The 22,489-nt window shown below is 56.5% G+C and overlaps 1 protein-coding gene across 1 annotated transcript in view; it reads right to left on the bottom strand.

Moving 5' to 3' along the window:
* Positions 1 to 22,489, bottom strand: part of crocc2 (ciliary rootlet coiled-coil, rootletin family member 2) — a 53,428-nt gene that overhangs the window by 10,908 nt on the left and 20,031 nt on the right. Inside the window, 14 exon segments of the mRNA XM_030372918.1 lie at positions 618 to 1,008; positions 1,384 to 1,551; positions 1,971 to 2,130; positions 5,110 to 5,381; positions 10,678 to 10,821; positions 11,192 to 11,326; positions 11,949 to 12,134; positions 13,465 to 13,634; positions 15,324 to 15,451; positions 15,815 to 16,008; positions 18,870 to 19,100; positions 19,675 to 19,821; positions 20,429 to 20,573; positions 22,341 to 22,481. Of these exon segments, the coding sequence (XP_030228778.1) occupies positions 618 to 1,008; positions 1,384 to 1,551; positions 1,971 to 2,130; positions 5,110 to 5,381; positions 10,678 to 10,821; positions 11,192 to 11,326; positions 11,949 to 12,134; positions 13,465 to 13,634; positions 15,324 to 15,451; positions 15,815 to 16,008; positions 18,870 to 19,100; positions 19,675 to 19,821; positions 20,429 to 20,573; positions 22,341 to 22,481 (2,612 nt within the window).

Here is a 22,489-nt window from a genome sequence, read left to right on the forward strand (position 1 = left end):
TACTGTCTAACCCCTACCTGCTCCTTAATGGACCTGTCTCTGTACTGTCTAACCCCTACCTGCTCCTTAATGACCTGTCTCTGTACTGTCTAACCCCTACCTGCTCCTTAATGACCTGTCCTCTGTACTGTCTAACCCCTACCTGCTCCTTAATGACCTGTCTCGTGTACTGTCTAACCCCTTCCCTGCTCCTTAATGACCTGTCTCTACTGTCTAACCCCTACCTGCTCCTTAATGACCTGTCTCTGTACTGTCTAAACCCCTACCTGCTCCTTAATGACCTGTCTCTGTACTGTCTAACCCCTACCTGCTTCCTTAATGACCTGTCTCTGTACTGTCTAAACCCGCTTACCTACCTGCTCCTTAATGACCTGTCTCTGTACTGTCTAACCCCTACTGCTCCTTAATGACCTGTCTCCTGTACTGTCTCACCCCTACCTGCTCCCTAACGACCTGTCCTCTGTTACTGTCCCACCCCTACCTGCTCCTTAATGACCCTAAATACAGACGCAGGTCTGAGATCAGTCTCCCTAGTGTGCTGAGTACATGGACATGGTCTATAAGGGAGCTCTCTTTATCAAACACAGTGTCTCAGTCTAGTCTGAGTGCGTCCGTACGTGGGGCCGGAGGGTAGCTCCTCCACGGGGAGGGGGACCATCCTCTGCGGGCCCCCTGGCTGCGGGCTGGCCCGGCCCGGCCCCCCAGGCCCAGGCCGCAGCGCACCGCGGACCACAGGGCCCTCAGCCTCAGGTCCGTCTCGCGCCGGGCGGCCTCGGCCAGGCCCAGCTGGTCCTCCAGGCCCCGGGCGCGGCCCTCGGCCAGGCCGGCCCCCAGCGCCAGCTCCCGGGCCCGGGCCTCCGCCGCCTCCGCCGCGCGCTCCAGCTGCTGGCCCGCCTCCCGGCGCCGCCGCTCCGAGTCCTGGAGCCCCGCCTCCTTCTCCTGGAGGGACACCCTGACCTGCCGCTCCGCCGCCTCCAGCTCACCGACACGCCGCTGGAAGCCAGCGCACTGAGAACCACACACACACCTTAGTACCTAGCACTACTACACACTGAGTACCACCACACACCTCAGCACCTAGCACTACTACACACTGAGTACCACCACACACACCTCAGCACCTAGCACTACTACACACTGAGTACCACCACACACACCTCAGCACCTAGCACTACTACACACTGAGTACCATCACACACACCTCAGCACCTAGCACTACTAAACACACAGACCCACGATACACACACCCTGTACTACACACAAAGTCCCACGATACACACACCTTAGCACCTAATGCTACTACTAACCAGGCAGTGAATACCATGGGAGTGCCTGCAGAGCCCACCAAAGCCGGTCTAAAGTGGCCCATCTCCTGAGGCTCACCTCCTTCAGGGCCGCCTCTCTTCCCGCTTCGCACTCCACCACCCTCTGCTTCAGAGTGAACGCCTCCCGCCGCGCCTCCTCCTCCTTCTGCTCCTCCTGGGACAGCCGGCTGTGCACCTCCTGCAGCTCCTCCTTCTGCTGCCGGCCCTCCGCCTCCAGGACCTTCACCTGGGACGGGCGTCGGACACGACTCAAACCACGCCCTCCTGCGGTCACACCCTCCCAGGCAGGAGGAGGGACGGACTGAAGGCCGAACCGCTACCCTAACTGGGAGGGACCTCACTACAGACCACCAGTTAGCCAGTGGATACTGGTGAGTGTGTTGGTCCTTACTGGGAGTGACCTCACCACAGCCCACCAGTTAGCCAGTGGATACTGGTGAGTGTGTTGGTCCTTACTGGGAGTGACCTCACTACAGCCCACCAGTTAGCCAGTGGATACTGGTGAGTGTGTTGGTCCTTACTGGGAGTGACCTCACTACAGCCCACCAGTTAGCCAGTGGATACTGGTGGGTGTGTTCCCCAGCCCGCTGTAGGGCTCGAGGTGGAGCAGGAACATGGTCAGTGATGATGGGGTCGGGGGGTCACCTGCCGGCGCAGCTCCTGCAGCTCGCGGCGGCACTGCATGCGGGCCTTCTCCAGCTGCCTCAGGGTGGAGCGCAGGGTGGAGGCCTCCTCCTGAAGAGACCTCCTGCCCTCCTCCAGCACACACACAGTCTGCTCCGTCTCCTCCCCCGCACGCCGCAGACTGGGGGTTAGACAGTACAGAGACAGGTAGGGGTTAGACAGTACAGAGACTGGTAGGGGTTAGACAGTACAGAGACAGGTAGGGGTTAGACAGTACAGAGACAGGTCATTAAGGAGCAGGTAGGGGTTAGACAGTACAGAGACAGGTCATTAGGAGCAGGTAGGTGTTAGACAGTACAGAGACAGGTCATTAAGGAGCAGGTAGGGGTTAGACTGTACAGAGACAGGTCATTAAGGAGCAGGTAGGGGTTAGACAGTACAGAAACAGGTCATTAAGGAGCAGGTAGGGGTTAGACAGTACAGAGACAGGTCATTAAGGAGCAGGTAGGGGTTAGACAGTACAGAGAACAGTGTCATTAGGAGCCTGTAGGGGTTAGACAGTACAGAGGACAGGTCATTAAGGAGCAGGTAGGGGGTTAGACAGTACAGAGACAGGTCATTAAGGAGCAGGTAGGGGGTAGACAGTACAGAGACAGGTCATTAAGGAGCAGGTAGGGGTTAGACAGTACAGAGACAGGTCGTTAAGGAGCAGGTAGGGGTTAGACAGTAAGAGAGACAGGTCCATTAAGGAGCAGGTAGGGGGTTAGACAGTACAGAGACAGGTCATTAAGGAGCAGGTATGGGTTTAAACAGTACAGAGACAGGTCATTAAGGAGCAGGTAGGGGTTAGACAGTACAGAGACAGGTCATTAAGGAGCAGGTAGGGGTTAGACAGTACAGAGACAGGTCATTAAGGAGCAGGTAGGGGTTAGACAGTACAGAGACAGGTCATTAAGGAGCAGGTAGGGGTTAGACAGTACAGAGACAGGTCATTAAGGAGCAGTTAGGGGTTAAACAGTACAGAGACAGGTCATTAAGGAGCAGGTAGGGGTTAGACAGTACAGAGACAGTCATTAAGGAGCAGGTAAGGGGTTAGACAGTACAGAGACAGGTCATTAGGAGCAGGTAGGGTTTAAAACAGTACAGAGACAGGTCATTAAGGAGCAGGTAGGGGTTTAGACAGTACAGAGACAGGTCATTAAGGAGCAGTAGGGGTTAGACAGTACAGAGACAGGTCATTAAGGAGCAGGTAGGGTTAGACAGTACAGAGACAGGTCGTTAAGGAGGCCAGGTAGGGGTTAGACAGTAGAGAGACAGGTCATTAAGGAGCAGGTAGGGGTTAGAACAGTACAGAGACAGGTCATTAAGGAGCAGGTAGTGTTAAACAGTACAGAGACAGGTCATTAAGGAGCATGTAGGGGTTAGACGTACAGCGACAGGTCGTTAAGAGAGCAGGTAGGGTTTAGACAGTACAGAGACAGGTCGTTAAGGAGCAGGTAGGGTTAGACAGTACAGAGACAGGTCATTAAGGAGCAGGTAGGGGTTAGACAGTACAGAGACAGGTCAATTAAGGAGCAGGTAGGGTTAGACAGTACAGAGACAGGTCATTAAGGAGCAGGTAGGGGTTAGACAGTACAGAGGACAGGTCATTAAGGGAGCAGGTAGGGGTTAGACAGTACAGAGACAGGTCATTAAGGAGCGGTAGGGGTTAGACAGTACAGAGACAGGTCATTAAGGAGCCAGGTAGGGGTTAGACGTACAGAGACAGGTCATTAAGGAGGCTAGGTACGGGGTTAGACAGTACAGAGACAGGTCATTAAGGAGCAGGTAGGGGTTAGACAGTACAGAGACAGGTCATTAAGGAGCAGGTAGGGGTTAGACAGTACAGAGACAGGTCATTAAGGAGCAGGTAGGGGTTAGACAGTACAAGAGACAGGTCGTTAAGGAGCAGGTAGGGTTAGACAGTACAGAGACAGGTCATTAAGGAGCAAGGTAGGGGTTAGACAGTACAGAGACAGGTCATTAAGGAGGCAGGTAGGGGTTAGACAGTACAGAGGACAGGTCATTAAGGAGCAGGTAGGGGTTAGACAGTACAGAGACAGGTCATTAAGGAGCAGGTAGGGGTTAGACAGTACAGAGACAGGTCATTAAGGAGCAGGTAGGGGTTAGACAGTACCGAGACAGGTCATTAAGGAGCAGGTAGGGGTTAGACAGTACAGAGACAGGTCGTTAAGGAGCAGGTAGGGGTTAGACAGTACAGAGACAGGTCATTAAGGAGCAGGTAGGGGTTTAGACAGTACAGAGACAGGTCATTAAGGAGCAGGTAGGGGTTAGACAGTACAGAGACAGGTCGTTAAGGAGCAGGTAGGGGTTTAGACAGTACAGAGACAGGTCATTAAGGAGCAGGTAGGGGTTAGACAGTACAGAGACAGGTCGTTAAGGAGCAGGTAGGGGTTAGACAGTACAGAGACAGGTCATTAAGGAGCAGGTAGGGGTTAGACAGTACAGAGACAGGTCATTAAGGAGCAGGTAGGGGTTAGACAGTACAGAGACAGGTCATTAAGGAGCAGGTAGGGGTTAGACAGTACAGAGACAGGTCATTAAGGAGCAGGTAGGGGTTAGACAGTACAGAGACAGGTCATTAAGGAGCAGGTAGGGGTTAAAACAGTACAGAGACAGGTCATTAAGGAGCAGGTAGGGGTTAGACAGTACAGAGACAGGTCATTAAGGAGCAGGTAGGGGTTAGACAGTACAGAGACAGGTCATTAAGGAGCAGGTAGGGGTTAGACAGTACAGAGACAGGTCGTTAAGGAGCAGGTAGGGGTTAGACAGTAGAGAGACAGGTCATTAAGGAGCAGGTAGGGGTTAGACAGTACAGAGACAGGTCATTAAGGAGCAGGTAGGGTTAAACAGTACAGAGACAGGTCATTAAGGAGCAGGTAGGGGTTAGACAGTACAGAGACAGGTCATTAAGGAGCAGGTAGGGGTTAGACAGTACAGAGACAGGTCGTTAAGGAGCAGGTAGGGGTTAGACAGTACAGAGACAGGTCATTAAGGAGCAGGTAGGGGTTTAGACAGTGCAGAGACAGGTCATTAAGGAGCAGGTAGGGGTTAGACAGTACAGAGACAGGTCATTAAGGAGCAGGTAGGGGGGTGCTACCTGCTGTTGTCGCTCTCGGCCCTCTTCACGGCGGCCCTCAGCTCCTGGTTGGAGGCGTGGAGGGCCTCCCTCTCCTCCCTCTGGTCCCCCAGGAGCCTCCTGGTGTCCTGGGCCTCCTGGCGCTGCTGGTCCCGGTCCTGGAGGGCCTCCTGGTGCAGGCGGCGGGCCTCCTGGAGGGCCTCCTGGTGCAGGCGGCGGGCCTCCTGCAGCTCGCCGCGCCCCGCCTCCCGCTGCTCCTCCGCCTGCTGCAGCGCCCGGCGGACCACCTGCACCTGGGGGGGAGTCAGAGGGAGTCAGAGGGGGAGTCAGGGGGAGAGAGGACCAGTTACACTGAGGGGGGGGAGGGGGAGAGAGGGGGAGTCAGGACCAGTTACACTGAGGGGGGGGAGGGGGAGAGAGGGGGAGTCAGGACCAGTTACACGGAGGGGGGGAGGGGGAGAGAGGGGGAGTCAGGACCAGCTACACTGAGGGGGGGAGGGGGAGAGAGGGGAGTCAGGGGGGGAGTCAGGGGGAGAGAGGGGGAGTCAGGGGGGGAGAGAGGGGGAGTCAGAGGGGGAGAGAGGGGGAGTGAGAGAGTGAGTAAGAGAGAGGGAGTGAGAGGGGGGGAGAGAGAGAGGGGGAGTCAGGACCAGTTACACTGCAGAGGAGCCCCTTAGAGCTACACTGAGGGGGAGTCAGAGGGGGAGAGAGGGGGAGTCAGGACCAGTTACACTTCAGAGGACACACTTAGAGCGACACTGAGGGGGGGAGGGGAGAGAGGGGGAGTCAGAGGGGGAGTCAGGGGGAGATAGGGGGAGTCAGGGGGGGAGAGAGGGAGAGTCAGAGGGGGAGTCAGGGGGAGAGAGGGGGAGTCAGGGGGGGAGAGAGAGGGAGGCAGAGGGGGAGTCAGGGGGAGAGAGGGGGAGTCAGGGGGGGAGAGAGGGGGAGTGAGAGGGGGAGAGAGGGGGAGTGAGAGAGTGAGTAAGGGGGGAGAGAGAGTGAGTAAGAGAGAGGGAGTGAGAGGGGGGGAGAGAGAGAGGGGGAATAAGAGAGAGTGAGTAAGGGGGGAGAGAGAGGGGGAGAGAGAGTGAGTAATAGCAGTAAGTCAGAGGGGGAGGGGAGTGAGTGCATAAGTGAGAGCAAGTAAGAGGGGAGGGAGAAACATTTGGTGAGAGTTAGGATGATGAAACCCCTCCTGGGGTGGTCTCGCATCACACACACACACACACACACACACACACACACACACACACACACACACACACACACACACACACTTACCTCTCACGAGGAATTCAATAACAAACTCTTGCAAAGGAAGGTATCCAAAGAGGGCTTACCATAGTAACCAGGTAGCCCATGGTAACCAAGTTACAAGGTCAGGAAACGTTTGAGGTAACTTAATATCAACGTTCAGCTTGGTTTTAAACTCTTTCAAGAGAACTGCTATCGGAATGGACTTACTGAGCGCTATCCACGTCACAACTAAAACAGCGTCACAACTACAGCTCCATCACACACCGACCACAGCTACGTCACAACTACAGCTCCATCACACACCGACCACAGCTACGTCACAACTACAGCTCCATCACACACCGACCACAGCTACGTCACAACTACAGCTCCATCACACACCGACCACAGCTACGTCACAACTACAGCTCCATCACACCACCGACCACAGCTACGTCACAACTACAGCTCCATCACACACCGACCACAGCTACGTCACAACTACAGCTCCATCACACACCGACCACAGCTACGTCACAACTACAGCTCCATCACACACCGACCACAGCTACGTCACAACTACAGCTCCATCAAACACCGACCACAGCTACGTCACAACTACAGCTCCATCACACACCGACCACAGCTACGTCACAACTACAGCTCCATCACACACCGACCACAGCTACGTCACAACTACAGCTCCATCACACACTGACCACAGCTACGTCACAACTACAGCTCCATCAAACACTGACCACAGCTACGTCACAACTACAGCTCCATCACACACCGACCACAGCTACGTCACAACTACAGCTCCATCAAACACTGATCCTCAGTCATCACGTAACAACCATCCCGTCCGGGGCTGCTGCAGGGCCTCATGCACGGGATCCCGTCCTCAGGGAGGAGGGAGAGCTGGACACATGTTCCACAGCCCCCCACAAGAACCGCTACAAGAGGAGGAGAAGCTTTTAAACCCTCCCTAAAGCCTTCAAAACAGGGTCGTATCTCTGCTGCTCTGTTTGCAAACATGACTACACATCCACCAGATCTAGCCCAGGGTTCCCCCCAGCCCTCCCCCTCCCTCCCCCCCTCCCCCACGCAGCTCCAGCTCTGCCAAGCTGGGAGATGGTGGGACCAGTGTATTCTGCACCGTCACCCAACACGCTGCACCCAGAATACCCCAGGGCCTGCAGGCCGACCAGACCTCCTACCACGAAACATGATGGACGGGCACCGGGAAGGGGGGGGGGGGGGGGGGGGTGGACATGATGAGGGGGAGATGATGAGGGGGAGAGGGTGAGGGGGAGATGGGGGTGATGGTGGAGATAGTGAGGGGGGAGATGTGTGTGATGGTGGGGATGGAGGTGGTGAGGGTGGAGCTGGCTATAGAGGGGCCAGGGTGGTGAGGTGGGGGTGGAGTAGGGAGATGATAGGTTGGAGGAGGAGGAGGAGGAGGAGGAGGAGGAGGAGGAGGTTGAGCGTTGAGGAGGCCCCGTAGGTCATTACGGCCACACAAGATGCTTTCTAGTCCTAAGTCCAAAAAAAGTTGTAAGAAAATATCAAATAAAACAAAACCCCCCGTCCACAGTCCTCCCACCCAATTATGATGAGGTGGGTTTGAGGTGGGGTGAGGGGGGGTCTGTGTTTTAATGGGGGGGGGGGTCTCCGAGGCTCCAGTGACCCCTGGCTAGAAAATAAACAGCCCTGGCTCCAGTTTATTGACACAAGGGGTTAAGTCAAAGTCTGATTTCATATGACGATAGCATGGTCCCTACCATCAGCCCACACCCTCCCCCTTTCTCACCCCACCTCAGAGCACCTCCTCCTCCTCTTCTCCCCCTCTCTCCCCCTCTCTCCCTCCAGCGCTGAGACGAACCAGAGGGAGCCCACAGCGCCCCTGGTGCTACAGGGTTCAGGGTGTCCCAGTCCGACCAGAGGGAGCCCACAGCGCCCCTGGTGCTACAGGGTCTCAGGGTGTCCCAGTCGGACCAGAGGGAGCCCACAGCGCCCCTGGTGCTACAGGGTTCAGGGTGTCCCAGTCCGACCAGAGGGAGCCCACAGCGCCCCTGGTGCTACAGGGTTCAGGGTGTCCCAGTCCGACCAGAGGGAGCCCACAGCGCCCCTGGTGCTACAGGGTTCAGGGTGTCCCAGTCGAACCCGGCCGTAAGACCAGTACCTCCAGTCCCACTAGGTCGGAACTAACCCGGTTATTGTTTCCAACTCGCTGTTGCTGTGTTGCCCTTGCTCTGTGTTCCTGTTTGGCACGAAAGGGGATTACAGATAGAGGGAACTGGATTAGATGAAAATGGGTTCATGGTCTGAGGTCTAAACAGGGCTGAATGGGTCTGGGCAGGTCTGATTGGGTCTGGAGAGGTCTGAGGTCTAAACAGGGACTGACTGGTTCTGGACAGGTCATAACCTCTACCATGGTTGGAGGCAACAGGGAGAAGACTGGATGGGTGCTGGGTGGTTTTGGGTGAGCAGGAGTCAACAGGTGGGCTACGAACCCTGGGGTCCAGGGGTCAGCGGACCAGAGCCGTGACGTAGTTCTACCCTAGCCGGGAGATTCCTCCCCCACGCACTAGCAGCACTCTGCTCACACCAGAGCGACAGACGCTAACTACAGACACTGGCTACAGACGCTAACTACACAGACACTGGCTACAGACGCTAACTACACAGACACTGGCTACAGACGCTAACTACACAGACACTGGCTACAGACGCTAACTACACAGACACTGGCTACAGACGCTAACTACAGACACTGGCTACAGACGCTAACTACACAGACACTGGCTACAGACGCTAACTACACAGACACTGGCTACAGACGCTAACTACAGACACTGGCTACAGACGCTAACTACACAGACACTGGCTACAGATGCTAACTACACAGACACTGGCTACAGACGCTAACTACACAGACACTGGCTACAGACGCTAACTACAGACACTGGCTACAGACGCTAACTACACAGACACTGGCTACAGACGCTAACTACAGACACTGGCAACAGACGCTAACTACACAGACACTGGCTACAGACGCTAACTACAGACACTGGCTACAGACGCTAACTACAGACACTGGCTACAGACGCTAACTACACAGACACTGGCTACAGACGCTAACTACAGACACTGGCTACAGACGCTAACTACAGACACTGGCTACAGACGCTAACTACACAGACACTGGCTACAGACGCTAACTACACAGACACTGGCTACAGACGCTAACTACAGACACTGGCTACAGACGCTAACTACAGACACTGGCTACAGACGCTAACTACACAGACACTGGCTACAGACGCTAACTACACAGACACTGGCTACAGACGCTAACTACACAGACACTGGCTACAGACGCTAACTACACAGACACTGGCTACAGACGCTAACTACAGACACTGGCTACAGACGCTAACTACAAGGCTCTGTTTACACCAGAGCTACAGACATTAACCACACAGCTCTGTTTACACCAGATGAAGGGAGGGAGGGAGGGAGGGAGGGAGGGAGGGATAGATAGAGAAAGAGAGAGGTTTCTTGGCAGTAGAGAAGGTATACCATGGTGACATCCTGGCCAAGGTCAACATGGGCCTCCCTCCCTCCCTTCCTCCCTCTCTCTCCCCCCTCCCCTCCCTTTCAAATTCCCGCCTGCTGTAAAGCTCTCTGAATGGCTCTTCTACTACTACTACTACTACTACTACTACTACTACTACTACTACTGCTAAACTAACACTACTACTACTGGTGGTTGTGGTAAGGGTTAGATAGTTGTAGTAGTTCTGGTCAAGGTTAGGTAGTGACAGTGGTTGTGGTCAGGGTTAGGTAGTGACAGTGGTTGTGGTCAGGGTTAGGTAGTGACAGTGGTCAGGGTTAGGTAGTGACAGTGGTTGTGGTCAGGGTTAGGTAGTGACAGTGGTTGTAGTCAGGGTTAGGTAGTGACAGTGGTTGTGGTCAGGGTTAGGTAGTGACAGTGGTTGTGGTCAGGGTTAGGTAGTGACAGTGGTTGTGGTCGGGGTTAGGTAGTGACAGTGGTTGTGGTCAGGGTTAGGTAGTGACAGTGGTTGTGGTCAGGGTTAGGTAGTGACAGTGGTTGTGGTCAGGGTTAGGTAGTGACAGTGGTTCTGGTCAGGGTTAGATAGTTGTAGTAGTTCTGGTCAGGGTTAGGTAGCGACAGTGGTTGTGGTCAGGGTTAGGTAGTGACAGTGGTTGTGGTCAGGGTTAGGTAGTGACAGTGGTTGTAGTCAGGGTTAGGTAGTGACAGTGGTTGTAGTCAGGGTTAGGTAGTGACAGTGGTTGTGGTCAGGGTTAGTTAATGCCGCTCACCTCCTGGTGGAGCTGGCCCCTCTGCTGGCCCAGCTCTCTGACCTGCTCCGTCAGGGTGAGCTTCTGGTTCTCCTGGCTGCTCTGAGACTCCTGGAGGCGCGTCTGTAGCTGCTGCAGCTCCCCATGCAGCAGCGCCAGGGAGTCCTGCAGCACACACCGTTAGCCGTTAGTGGTTAGCAGCTAGTAATTAGCGGCTTGTGGCTAGCTTTTCACCATCTAGCCGCTAACTACTGGCTAGTGTTTAGCTGCTAGCAGTTGGCAGCTAGCAGTTAGCAGCTATCTACTCAACAGCTAGCGGATAAATACTGGCTAGTCGTTAGGAGCTAGTTAGCATCTGGCAGCCATTCTACTCAATAGCTAGCTAAAAGCCTGTTCGACTGAACTCTCTCCACTCCCCTCACTGAGGTGGTCTCAAGTGGTATGCAGGGGGTCTACAGGAGGTGTGTGCGTTGGGCTTGGGGAGGTCTGTCGGGGTCTATGGGAGGTCTTTGTGGGTGCGTGTGGAGGGTGTGACCTTGTCTTGCTCCAGCCGGCTCTGGGCCTCTCTCCTGGTGCGCTGCAGGTCCAGGCCGGCGGAGACCAGGTCCTGCTGGAGCCCCTGGAGCCGCTCCACCAGCACCGCCTTCTCCCCCTCCTTCTGGAGCAGAGCCTGGTGGACCACAACCAGAGTCACCACCACCACCACCACCACCAGTCCTGACCTGTTCTCAGGTGGGGGCCTGCAGTGGGAGGCCGGGCAGGAGCGTTTGTCGAGGGGGAGCGAGGGACAGACAGTGAGAGGCTGAAGGGTGAGGTCACTTCTTGTGCACAACTGAAGCTGCTGTCGCTCCCTGGCACCGAGGTGGGCCAGAAACAGTGGAGCGACGCGTCGGCCAAGCAATGTTCCACTGCCAGGTTTGGCGAGGATCACTTGCTCAATGACACACTGGCGCGCACACACACACACACACACACACAAACACACAAACAAACGCAGCTGTTGTTTCTGGGCCTTGGCGTGCAGTAGGCCTACCTGTTCGGAAGGACTCAACTGAGTCTCAGCAGGCCTACCTGTGTGCTCTGGTTCTGAGTCTCAGCAGGCCTACCTGTGTGCTCTAGTTCTGGGTCTCAGCCGGCCTACCTGTGTGCTCTGGGTCTCAGCAGGCCTACCTGTGTGCTCTGGTTCTGGGTCTCAGCCGGCCTACCTGTGTGCTCTGGGTCTCAGCCGGCCTACCTGTGTGCTCTGGGTCTCAGCAGGCCTACCTGTGTGCTCTGGGTCTCAGCAGGCCTACCTGTGTGCTCTGGCTCTGGGCGGTCAGCAGGCTCTGCTGGTGCTCCTGCGTCAGTCGGCTGACCTCCTGCTGCAGCACCTCCTGGCCCCGCGCCCGCAGCTCCTCCGCCTGCCGCTGCTGCTCCAGCTCGCCGTGCTCCCTCTGGGCCTGCAGCGCGGCGACCTGGAGGGCCGCGTGCTGCCGCTCCTGCAGCTCCAGGGAGGAGACGTGTTACACACGCCCCGCACACACACGCACACACACATGCACACATGCACACACGCACGCACATGCTGGTGCGTACAAACACATGCTAAAGAAACAGAAAAAACCGACATACATGCACACACGCACACATGCACCCACGCACGCAAACACACACGCAGAAACGCACGCTGGTGTGGACAAACACACGCAAAAGAAAACACAAAAATCCGACACACATTCAACCCTCATGCATGGACGGACACAATGCCCGTGCACAGCAAAGCACGCCCACGGTCACGCATCATCGTGCGCCTGTCTATCAAATGCACGTTGGTGTTTGACTGTGGGTCCGTGCATGCATGCGGGAACATGTCTGTCTTGTCATGTATCTGCTGTTGTGCTGCTGCTGTCTGCTAGCGTACTGCACGCCGCCTGTGGGCTGGACTGTGTGCTATCAGAGCCACGCCGATTGGGATCGTATGGAAATGTTGCGCTTCTGTCTCCTAACTCTGGGCCTTCCTCATCAGCCCCCGCCCCTCCCTCCACAGGCTGCGCGGTTTGCCACACCGTTGTGAAGAATTACAATTCAGGATGTTAAGAATTAGTTCTTGATGACATGACATTATTTGATTACCTGTTCAAATAAAGGTAATCAAATAATCACACACTCACACACACATGCACGAAGGACACATGCATGTGTCCTTGCGTGCATGTGTGTGTGTGTGTGTGTGTGTGTGTGTGTGTGTGCGTGCATTGCACACACACGCACGCACACATGCATTCACACACACACATGCGTTCACGCACGACCGCAAACACACCCTTGCAAACACTGACCCCCTCACACACATGCAGGTCCAGCAGGACATTTGATATATTATTCCAGCATTCTCGCTGTTGTGTTCCCGTTCCTGATATTGTCCTATTTATATCCTCCAGCTGCACTCACTTACTATTCCTCCCTGGCCCGGACGCAGCACTCATCTGCTGCAGATCTGGAGCTAGAGCACTGTCCACACACACACACACACACACACACACAGGCACTATCACAGGCACGCACGCACACAAACACACACACAAAGGCAGCACACACAAACACTCCGCCCACACACACACACACACACAAAGACAAAGGCATGCACACACACACACACACTGACACACACAGAGGCAGCACACGCACACAGTCCGCCCACACACACACACACACACTCACACACAGGCATGCACACACACACAGTCCGCCCACACACACTCCCACCCCCACCCCTGGGCCGTATATATCAGTGGTGCTAGCCCGTCTGTGAGGGGCCGGCGGCCGTACCACGTCGGCCCGCTGGGCGTGGAGCTGGTCCCGGTGGGCCTGGTCCCTGCTGCTGAGGCTCAGCTGGTGGCTCCGCTCCACCTGCACCAGCCGCTGCTCCAGGCCCTCCCTCTCCACCCCCGCCTGCACCGCCTGCCGCTGGGCCTCCGCCTGCAGCCGGCCCACCTCACCTGGAGGGTGACACCTGATAGAGTTACAGAAACGCTAAACACCGCTCATCTTCGTTCTGTTATAAAGTAGCAGTAAGGTGCGCTAAAGTTCGGAAACACTGAAAAACTAGGATTTAAGTTCGGTAAAAAGCAGCAGTAAGGCATGTTAAAGTTCAGGAACACTAAATAACGTTCAACTCAGTTCGGTCAAGAGTAGCACTAACATGTGTTCAAGTTTGGAAACGCTAAATACTGTTCATCTTTGTTCGGTAAAGAGCAGCCTTAACGTGTGTTAAAGTTCGGAAACGCTAAATACCGTTCAACTACGTTGGGCAAAGAGTAGCAGTAACGCATGTAAACGTTCAGAAATGATCAGCACCGTTCATCTTTGTTAGCAGAGTTTGCGGTTTGTTCTATTTGTTATGCTTGATTCGCTCTTCTAACATGTAGAGATCCAATGTGATGTCATGTTAGCGCTGCTGTGGCTGTGCTGACCGCGGGGGGGGGGGGGGGGGGGGGGGTGGGCAGGTTGGGGGAGCCTCCTAACCATCCCAAGGCCCCCCTCCTTTCATCCAGCCCGCCTCCCAACATACTGTAAGGCCCGACCAGAAGCAGATGGGTGAACTCCATGATCTGTTGGGTGTGGCTGGAGAGGCTAACGTTAGCCTGCGTGCTCACCAACGCATCGCCCACCAGTAGGCCGGAGGCTAATGCACTGAGACCATTTGATGGATTTTCCCAGCAGATCTCCCCTCAATCTCTCAGCGCCTGTCGGGCTCCCTGCCGGCTGACGGCGGGCTGGCAGAACCACGGGGGGCCGGGGTCCGTGACCACCACACACCAGACACCCTGCTCAGCTGACAGAGTGCCGGACAGCTGCTGCTGCTGCTGCCGGAGCTCCCAGCTGGAGCACACGGGGTCCCAGGGGACAGACCGGAGGGGGGCCCGGGGCCCCGGATGGGGGGCTCCCAGCTGGAACACACTGGGTCCCAGGGGCCAGGCTGGTGGGGGGCCAGGGGCCCCGGATGGGGGGCTCCCAGCTGGAACACACTGGGTCCCAGGGGACAGACCGGAGGGGGGCCCGGGGCCCCGGATGGGGGGCTCCCAGCTGGAGCACACTGGGTCCCAGGGGACAGACTGGAGGGGGGCCAGGGGCCCCGGATGGGGGGCCTCCGGGATGGGGGGTGCCGTGGCGGTTTGAGAAGGTTACGGTTCTTGGGGCGAAAGAGGGGGTGTGAAGATGTGAATGGCATCTTCACTGTGTTTAACATGTTTTAAGAGATTCACGTGTTCCTGTCCGGCTGTTAGCCCTGTAATAGTCTGCAGCTGTGGCTCATAGGTTAATTGAGCCACAGCCATTCTGGTGCTCCTTAAGAGGGCCAGCGGTTTAGACTGGAGGGGGCTTGAGTTGTGCAAGTGACTCGACTGTTGTGGTATTGTTTTTAAGTAAAAAATAGTTTTTATCAACAACATTGTGTGTCGAGGAAACTCTTTTTCACCGGGGGGGTAGAGGTAAAGGTTGAGCGAGAAGAGGAGGAGGATGAGGAGGAGGAGGAGGAGGAGGAGATGATGGTGGAGGAAGAGGCAGAGGATCAAAGGTGGAGGAGGAGGTGACGGAGGTGCAGGACGAGGTTCAGCAGGTTCAGGAGGATGTGGTCGGGGAGGTGGAGGGGACCTTGAAGGAGGAGGAGGTGCTGCGCTCCCACTCACGCGACAGGGCCTCCTTGGCTTGCAGCAGACCACGCCTCTCCCCCTCCATCCCCTCCTGCTCCTCCTCCAGAGAGGAGGCCAGCTCCTGGCTCTCCAACAGGGCGGCCACCAGGGACTCCTTCTCCGCCCTGGGGGGGGCAGGAGGGGTAGAACAGAGCTCTGGGAGGGACAGCGTGACCATGGGGACTTGAGGGCGTCAGTTAGGCGCTTCCAACGACCCATTACACACACACCAGTTGTAATGCACACACACTCACATGCACACATGCAAACACACACTCCTTCACGCACCCACAAAAAGAAGACACAACCCTTAAAACCAGACACCAACATACACTTCAAGCCACCAACATGCACTTCAGACCAGCAACACACACTTCAAACCAGCAACACTCACTTCAAACCAGCAACACTCACTTAAGTGTGTGTTTCTACTAAGTACATACACACAAGCACACACACACACACACACACACACGCCCGAGCCTGACCTGACGGCGGCCAGGTCCTGGGTGAGGCCCCAGGCCCTGCGCTCGGTGGAGCTGAGCTGGACCTCCAGGGCGGCCCCGGTCTTGACCTGCTCCTCCCGCTCGCCGCAGCCTCTCCTCAGGGCGCAGGCCTGGTCCTCCGCCTCCCTCCGGCTGGCTGCCAGCTCCTCCAGCGCCCCCTGGAGCCTCCGGCTGACCTGGGGGACCCACAGCGACACCGTCACCACCGACCGCCTCGGTCTGACGCCCTACACCGCGGCAGTGGGCCGGCGCCAAGCCCCTTCTACACGGGCTCGGTCATAGCCTGCAATTAGTACCGGGAGACGCCGCGAGAAAGAGGGAAAGTTCTGCGCAAGCTGGATGAGAAAGGAGTGCAGAGTTCCTCTCGGAATCAGAGCACCCAGGGGTGTCTTTTCTTTCACAGTTATAAATAATCCCATGACACACAAACACTCGCAATCTCCCGAGATTACTTTACAAAAGCAGCGTTGGAGAAGCAATAACGGTGGTAACACGATGATTTGAGGAGCGGCCGTCTGCTCGCGGAGATTGTGTGCGTAGCGGCCATGTTGTGGGCGCCCTGGTGGAACCCGAGCTCGGCCCTCACCGAGGATCAGCCGCTGGATTTATTTGTGTGGAGCGTCGGTCTGAGGCATGGCAGGTTGTTTAGGACGGTTAAACACAGATTCCTCTGCTCAGAGGAGACGATGAGGCTGAGCAGCATTCTTCTGATTCCTCCGGGGGCCTTGTGGACGGCCGGCGCCGACGGAGGAGCTCCGGGAGGAATAAGGTGCTAAGGTATTAGCCTGTTCTGCTCTCCTCCTCTCCCTGCCTCTCACCCTCCTCCTCCCCTCCTCTCTCCCTCTCACCCTCCTCCTCTCTCCAACCTCCTCCTCTCCCTCCTTCCTCTCCCTCCATCTCACCCTCCTTCCTCTCCCTCCCTCCTTCCTCTCCCTCCTTCCTCTCCCTCCTTCCTCTCCCTCCTTCCTCACCCTCCTTCCTCTCCCTCCTTCCTCTCCCTCCCTCCTTCCTCTCCCTCCCTCCTTCCTCTCCCTCCTTCCTCTCCCTCCTTCCTCTCCCTCCTTCCTCTCCCTCCTTCCTCTCCCCCACCTCCTCCTCTCCTCCTCCTCTCCTCTGACGCTCCCGCCTCTCCCCTCCGTAACTCCCTCCTTCCTCCTCTCGGTTCCCTGTTTCGTCTCCCCTCTCTCCTTCCTCTCCTCCCTCCCTCTCATCCACCTCCCCCAAGATATGTACCTCGGTTATATTTTGATATATTTGTTTATGTTTTCACATTTCTCCACACTAATCTCCCGGCTACGGCTCCTCTCTCCCCAGTCACTCATAAACCGCAGTGTGTGTGTGTGTGTGTGTGTGTGTGTGTGTGTGTGTGTGTGTGTGTGTGTGTGTGTGTGTGTGTGTGTGTGTGTGGGGGGGCCCAGGGGCCTCCTGCCTGAGGTCGAGGTGTTGAGAAGCGTGGGGAACACCGTGAGATATCGGCTATTAGTCACCTTGACAACGAGGCCAGTAAACCTGCTGACAACTGCTCATTACATACACCCACACACACACACACACACACACACACACACACACACACACACTGCTCATAACACAGATACACACACACACTGGTCATAACACACACACAAACACACACACACACAGCGTGCCTGGGGGGAGAAACATACACAGACTGCTTCTCCTCCAACTGCTCCACACTCCTCTCACTGGAAGACACACACACACACACACACACACACACACACACACACACACACACACACACACACACACACACACACACACACACACAAATACTGACATGCACACAAACACACACATGCGAACACACACATGAACATGCACACAGACACACACATTAAATGATCTGCCAATGATAAAATATTCGACCACACAGACAAACGCGCCCCGCCCTACGAGCACATCACTCACAGGGGAGCGGGTGTAAACTTTATACCCAGTTTATACACGGGGGGTCCACGTCCACTAAGTGTTGCTGCCTCCCTGCGGACCCTGTAGGCTGGGGGCTGGACCACAGGGAGGGGTGGGAACCAGGACCTGGCCTCCCCCCCCCCCCTGAGCAGGACCGGGGCCAGGCCATACATCACGCTGTACGTATGTAACACATCAGCCGGGCTGGGGGCTCCCCGGTCAGCCCGGCTGTGACATCTTTATGACGTGAGGGTGATGGGTTGGACGCTAAACATCTTAGCGGACCGCCACAACTCATCGCCTTCCATAAACACACTGGGGACAATGCGGTCCATCTCCCCAGAAGAGTGGTCCCATCTTAGTGTAACCTATGGCAACAAGGACTCTTTGGGCTACACCGGAATTGAACCCCCCCCCCCCCCCCCCCCCCCCCCCCCCCCCCAACAACATAGCTACACTGTCGATAACAGTGTAGCACCACAGCGTAGCTATGCTGCAGCTAACCTTGTAGCGTGGCTACGCCACAGAGAACTGTGTAGCGTATCTGGACTGTTGCTAACTGTGTAGCGTAGCTGTTGCTAACCTTGTGTGTAGCTACGCTGTAGCTAACCGTGTAGCGTAGCAACGCTGTTGCTCACCGTGTGGCGTAGCAACGCTGTTGCTAACCGTGTAGCGTAGCAACGCTGGAGCTAACCGTGTAGCGTAGCTGCACTGTAACAGGTCAGTGTGTGGGGTGGTGTGTGTACACATTAGTGCAGTGTGTGTACACACTAACAGAGTGTGTGGGGTGGTGTGTGTACACATTAGTGCAGTGTGTGTACACACTAACAGAGTGTGTGGGGTGGTGTGTGTACACATTAGTGCAGTGTGTGTGTACACACTAACAGAGTGTGTGGGGGGGTGTGTGTACACATTAGTGCAGTGTGTGTACACACTAACAGAGTGTGTGTGGTGGTGTGTGTACACATTAGTGCGGTGTGTGTACACACTAACAGAGTGTGTGGGGTGGTGTGTGTACACATTAGTGCGGTGTGTGTACACACTAACAGAGTGTGTGGGGGGGTGTGTGTACACATTAGTGCGGTGTGTGTAGCTCCGCCCCGACCTGCGCGTGCTGCTCCAGGAGCTGGGCGTTCTCCCTCTGTAGCGCGCCCAGCTCCTCCTCCAGTCGGTCCCGCGCCTCCCCCAGGAGGCCCTGGGAGGCCTCCAGGGCCCGCTTCTCGGCCCCCAGGTCCCCCAGCTGCTGCTGCAGGCGGGCCCCCTCCCCCCGCGAGGCTGCGCGCTCAGACTCCGCCTCCCGACGGCGCTCGCCAAGCTCCGCCTTCTCCCCCTCCACCTGGGGAAACACCACAAGGAGAGGGGGGGAGGAAGAGGAGGAGGAGGGGGGGAGGAGGAGGAGGAGGGGGGGAGGAAGAGGAGGAGGAGGGGGGAGGAGGAGGGAGGAGAAGGACGGGGGGGAGGAGGGAGTAGGAGGAGGAGGAGGAGGAGGTGGGGGAGAGGAAGGAGGGTGAGATGGAGGGAGAGGAAGGAGGGGGAGAGGGAGGAGGAGGAGGAGGGGGGGAGGAAGAGGAGGAGAGGGAGGAGGGAGGAGGAGAGGGAGGAGGGTGGTGGGAGGATCATTAGTTTGAATCCAGTGGTGAAGAACAATACACATGAAATGGAGAAATGTGGATGTTTGTAATTAGTACCATACCACTATCCCATAATAACCCCTACTTGGTTTACTCCTGACCCGACCCTTCAATCCATCCCATAATAATGGGCCTGTGTAGCTCCACTGGTAGAGCAAGGCCTTAACGCTGCCGGGCTGAGGGGTTTGCGTCCCACTGCTGAGACTGCATGGAGCCATGCCTTAGTATCTGTGCTTTGACTAAAGTGTCCCTCCAGTCCTCCGGGGCATCCCATAATACCTGCAGCAGCAGCCGGGTGAGCTCCACCTTGTCGCTGGCCAGGCCCTCGCTCAGGGCACCCATCTTGGCCAGAGAGTCCCTCAGAGCAGCCTCCTGCTTCTGGAGCCGGCCCAGAGACAGCTCCTGGTCCGCCTGCAGCACCTCCGCCTGCAGGAGAGGTGAGGGGAGAGGGGGGAGAGGGGAGAGGGGGGAGGGGGAGAGGGGAGAGGGGGGAGAGTGGAGAGGGGGGAGGAGAGGGGAAAGAGAGGAGGGGAGAGGGGAAAGGAGAGGGTGAGAGGGGAGAGAGGGGGGAGAAGAGGGGAGAGAGGGGGGAGGGGGGAGAGGGGAGAGGAGAGGGGAGAGGGGAGGAGAGGGGAGGGGGGAGAGAGGTGTGGGGAGAGGGGGGAGAGGTGTGGGGAGAGGGGGGAGAGGAGAGGAGAGGGGTGAGGGGAGAAAGAGGGGGGAGGAGAGGGGAGAGGGGAGAGAGGAGAGGGGAGAGAGGGGGGAGGATAGGGGAAAGAGAGGAGGGGAGAGGGGAGAGGAGAGGGGAGAGGCGAGGGGTGAGAGGTGAGGGGGGAGAGGGGAGAGAGGGGAGAGGGGAGAGAGGGGTAGGGAGAGGGGAGAGGGGAGATGAGAGAGAGGAGAGAGAGAAGAGGAGAAGAGTGGTGAGAGAGGAGCCAACAGATAGCAGCCAGCAGAATGCTGGTAGTGGTTATAGTAGCATCAGTGTGTGTAGTGTTTGGAGGGCGACTATGGGCGCCTCCATGGGCCCTACCCTGGTGAGGGCCAGAGCGAGGCTGGCCTTCTCCTCCTCCAGCACCTCCTTCTGCAGGGTCACCTGACTCAGCACCTCCTTCAGACCCACCACCTCCCTGCGCAGCTCAGACTGCTTCTCCTCCAACTGGTCCACGCTCCTCTCACTGGGAGACACACACACACACACACACACACACGCACACACACACACACACACACACACACACACACACACACACACACACACACACACACACACACACACACACTCGCACATGCGCACACACACGCACACACACACACACACACACGCGCACACACACACACACACACACACGAACACACGCACACAAAAATGATCACAAACAGACATACAGCCATGCACACACACATACACACACAAAAGCAAACATGCACTTACATGCATGCATAAAATGACATGGGCAAACGTGCACAAGCACAGACATATAGACATGCACACACACACACACACCCACACGCAGACACACATTAAAGCAAACACGTGCATGCATGCATGCATAAAAAGAATAAGGCACACACACACACACACACACATAAATTATGTATCTTGCACGAATTCAAGGAATATTTACACAAACATAATTCCATAACAGTAACCCATCTTAACTTTCAAAGATGGAGGAACGTCAGAGCCGAGGGCAGAAGGGGATCGCATGTCCTGCACTCATTCTGCACTAATCACATCTAGCCCCAAACCTCCCAGGAACACACACCAGGGAGGGGGGGAGAGAGGGGGAGGGGGAGATAAAGAGAGGGGGAAAGACTCTTGGAGTCTGAAAGGGAGGGCAGCAAGAGGAGGGGTACAGAGAGGGATATAGAGAGACAGAGACAGAGAGAGAGAGAGAGAGAGAGAGAGAGAGAGAGAGAGAGAGAGAGAGAGAGAGAGAGGGACAGCGGGAGAGAGATAGAGCGAAAGAGAGAGAGAGACAGAGGGACAGCGAGAGAGAGAGAGAGACAGAGGAACAGAGAGAGAGTGAGAGATGGGGATACAGAGAGAGAGAGAGAGAGAGAGAGAGAGAGAGAGAGAGAGAGAGAGAGAGAGAGAGAGAGAGAGGAGAGAGAGAGAGGAGAGAGAGAGAGAGAGAGAGAGAGAGAGAGAGAGAGAGAGAGAGAGAGAGGCAGAGAGAGAGAGAGAGAGAGAGAGAGGAGAGAGAGAGAGAGAGAGAGAGAGAGAGAGAGAGAGGGGCAGAGAGAGAGAGAGAGAGAGAGAGAGAGAGAGAGAGAGAGAGAGAGAGGGGCAGAGAGAGAGGGGCAGAGAGAGAGAGAGAGAGAGAGAGAGAGAGAGAGAGAGAGGGGCAGAGGGAGAGGGGCAGAGAGAGAGGGGTGTCGATGGGTGCCCGTCCTGCTGCTGAGTGGTGACATGTGGTCCTCATCTCAGCACTAAACAAACAAGGGTTTGAAAATAAGTGTGTTTGACGGGATGGGCAGCCGCTCGTACCCCCACCCTCGGTACCCCACCCTCCTCCACCACTGCTAGCCTCTCCATAGGGTGGGGGACCCTCCCCCTGGTCTAGTCTCCCTAGCTACCCTCTCTGGGACTCTGCCTACCCTCTCTGGGTCTCTGTGGTGGTAGGTCTCTCTGCCCACCCTCTCTGGGTCTCTGTGGTGGTAGGTCTCTCTGCCTACCCTCTCTGGGTCTCTGTGGTGGTAGGTCTCTGTGCCTACCCTCTCTGGGTCTCTGCCTACCCCCTCTGGGTCTCTGTGGTGGTAGGTCTCTCTGCCTACCCTCTCTGGGTCTCTGTGGTGGTAGGTCTCTGTGCCTACCCTCTCTGGGTCTCTGCCTACCCCCTCTGGGTCTCTGTGGTGGTAGGTCTCTCTGCCTACCCTCTCTGGGTCTCTGTGGTGGTAGGTCTCTCTGGGTCTCTGTGGTGGTAGGTCTCTGTGCCTACCCTCTCTGGGTCTCTGTGTGCTGGTAGGCCAGCCGTCTCTCCAGGAGGTCTCTCTGTCTCTGGAGCTCCAGAGACGAGCTCCTCAGCTCCTCCAACTCCTGCTGTACGGCCAGCAGCACCTCCTCCACACCGGCCTTCTCCCTGGGGGG

This window comes from Gadus morhua, chromosome 12 (assembly GCF_902167405.1).
Source record: "Gadus morhua chromosome 12, gadMor3.0, whole genome shotgun sequence".
NCBI classification, from domain to species: Eukaryota; Metazoa; Chordata; class Actinopteri; order Gadiformes; family Gadidae; genus Gadus; species Gadus morhua.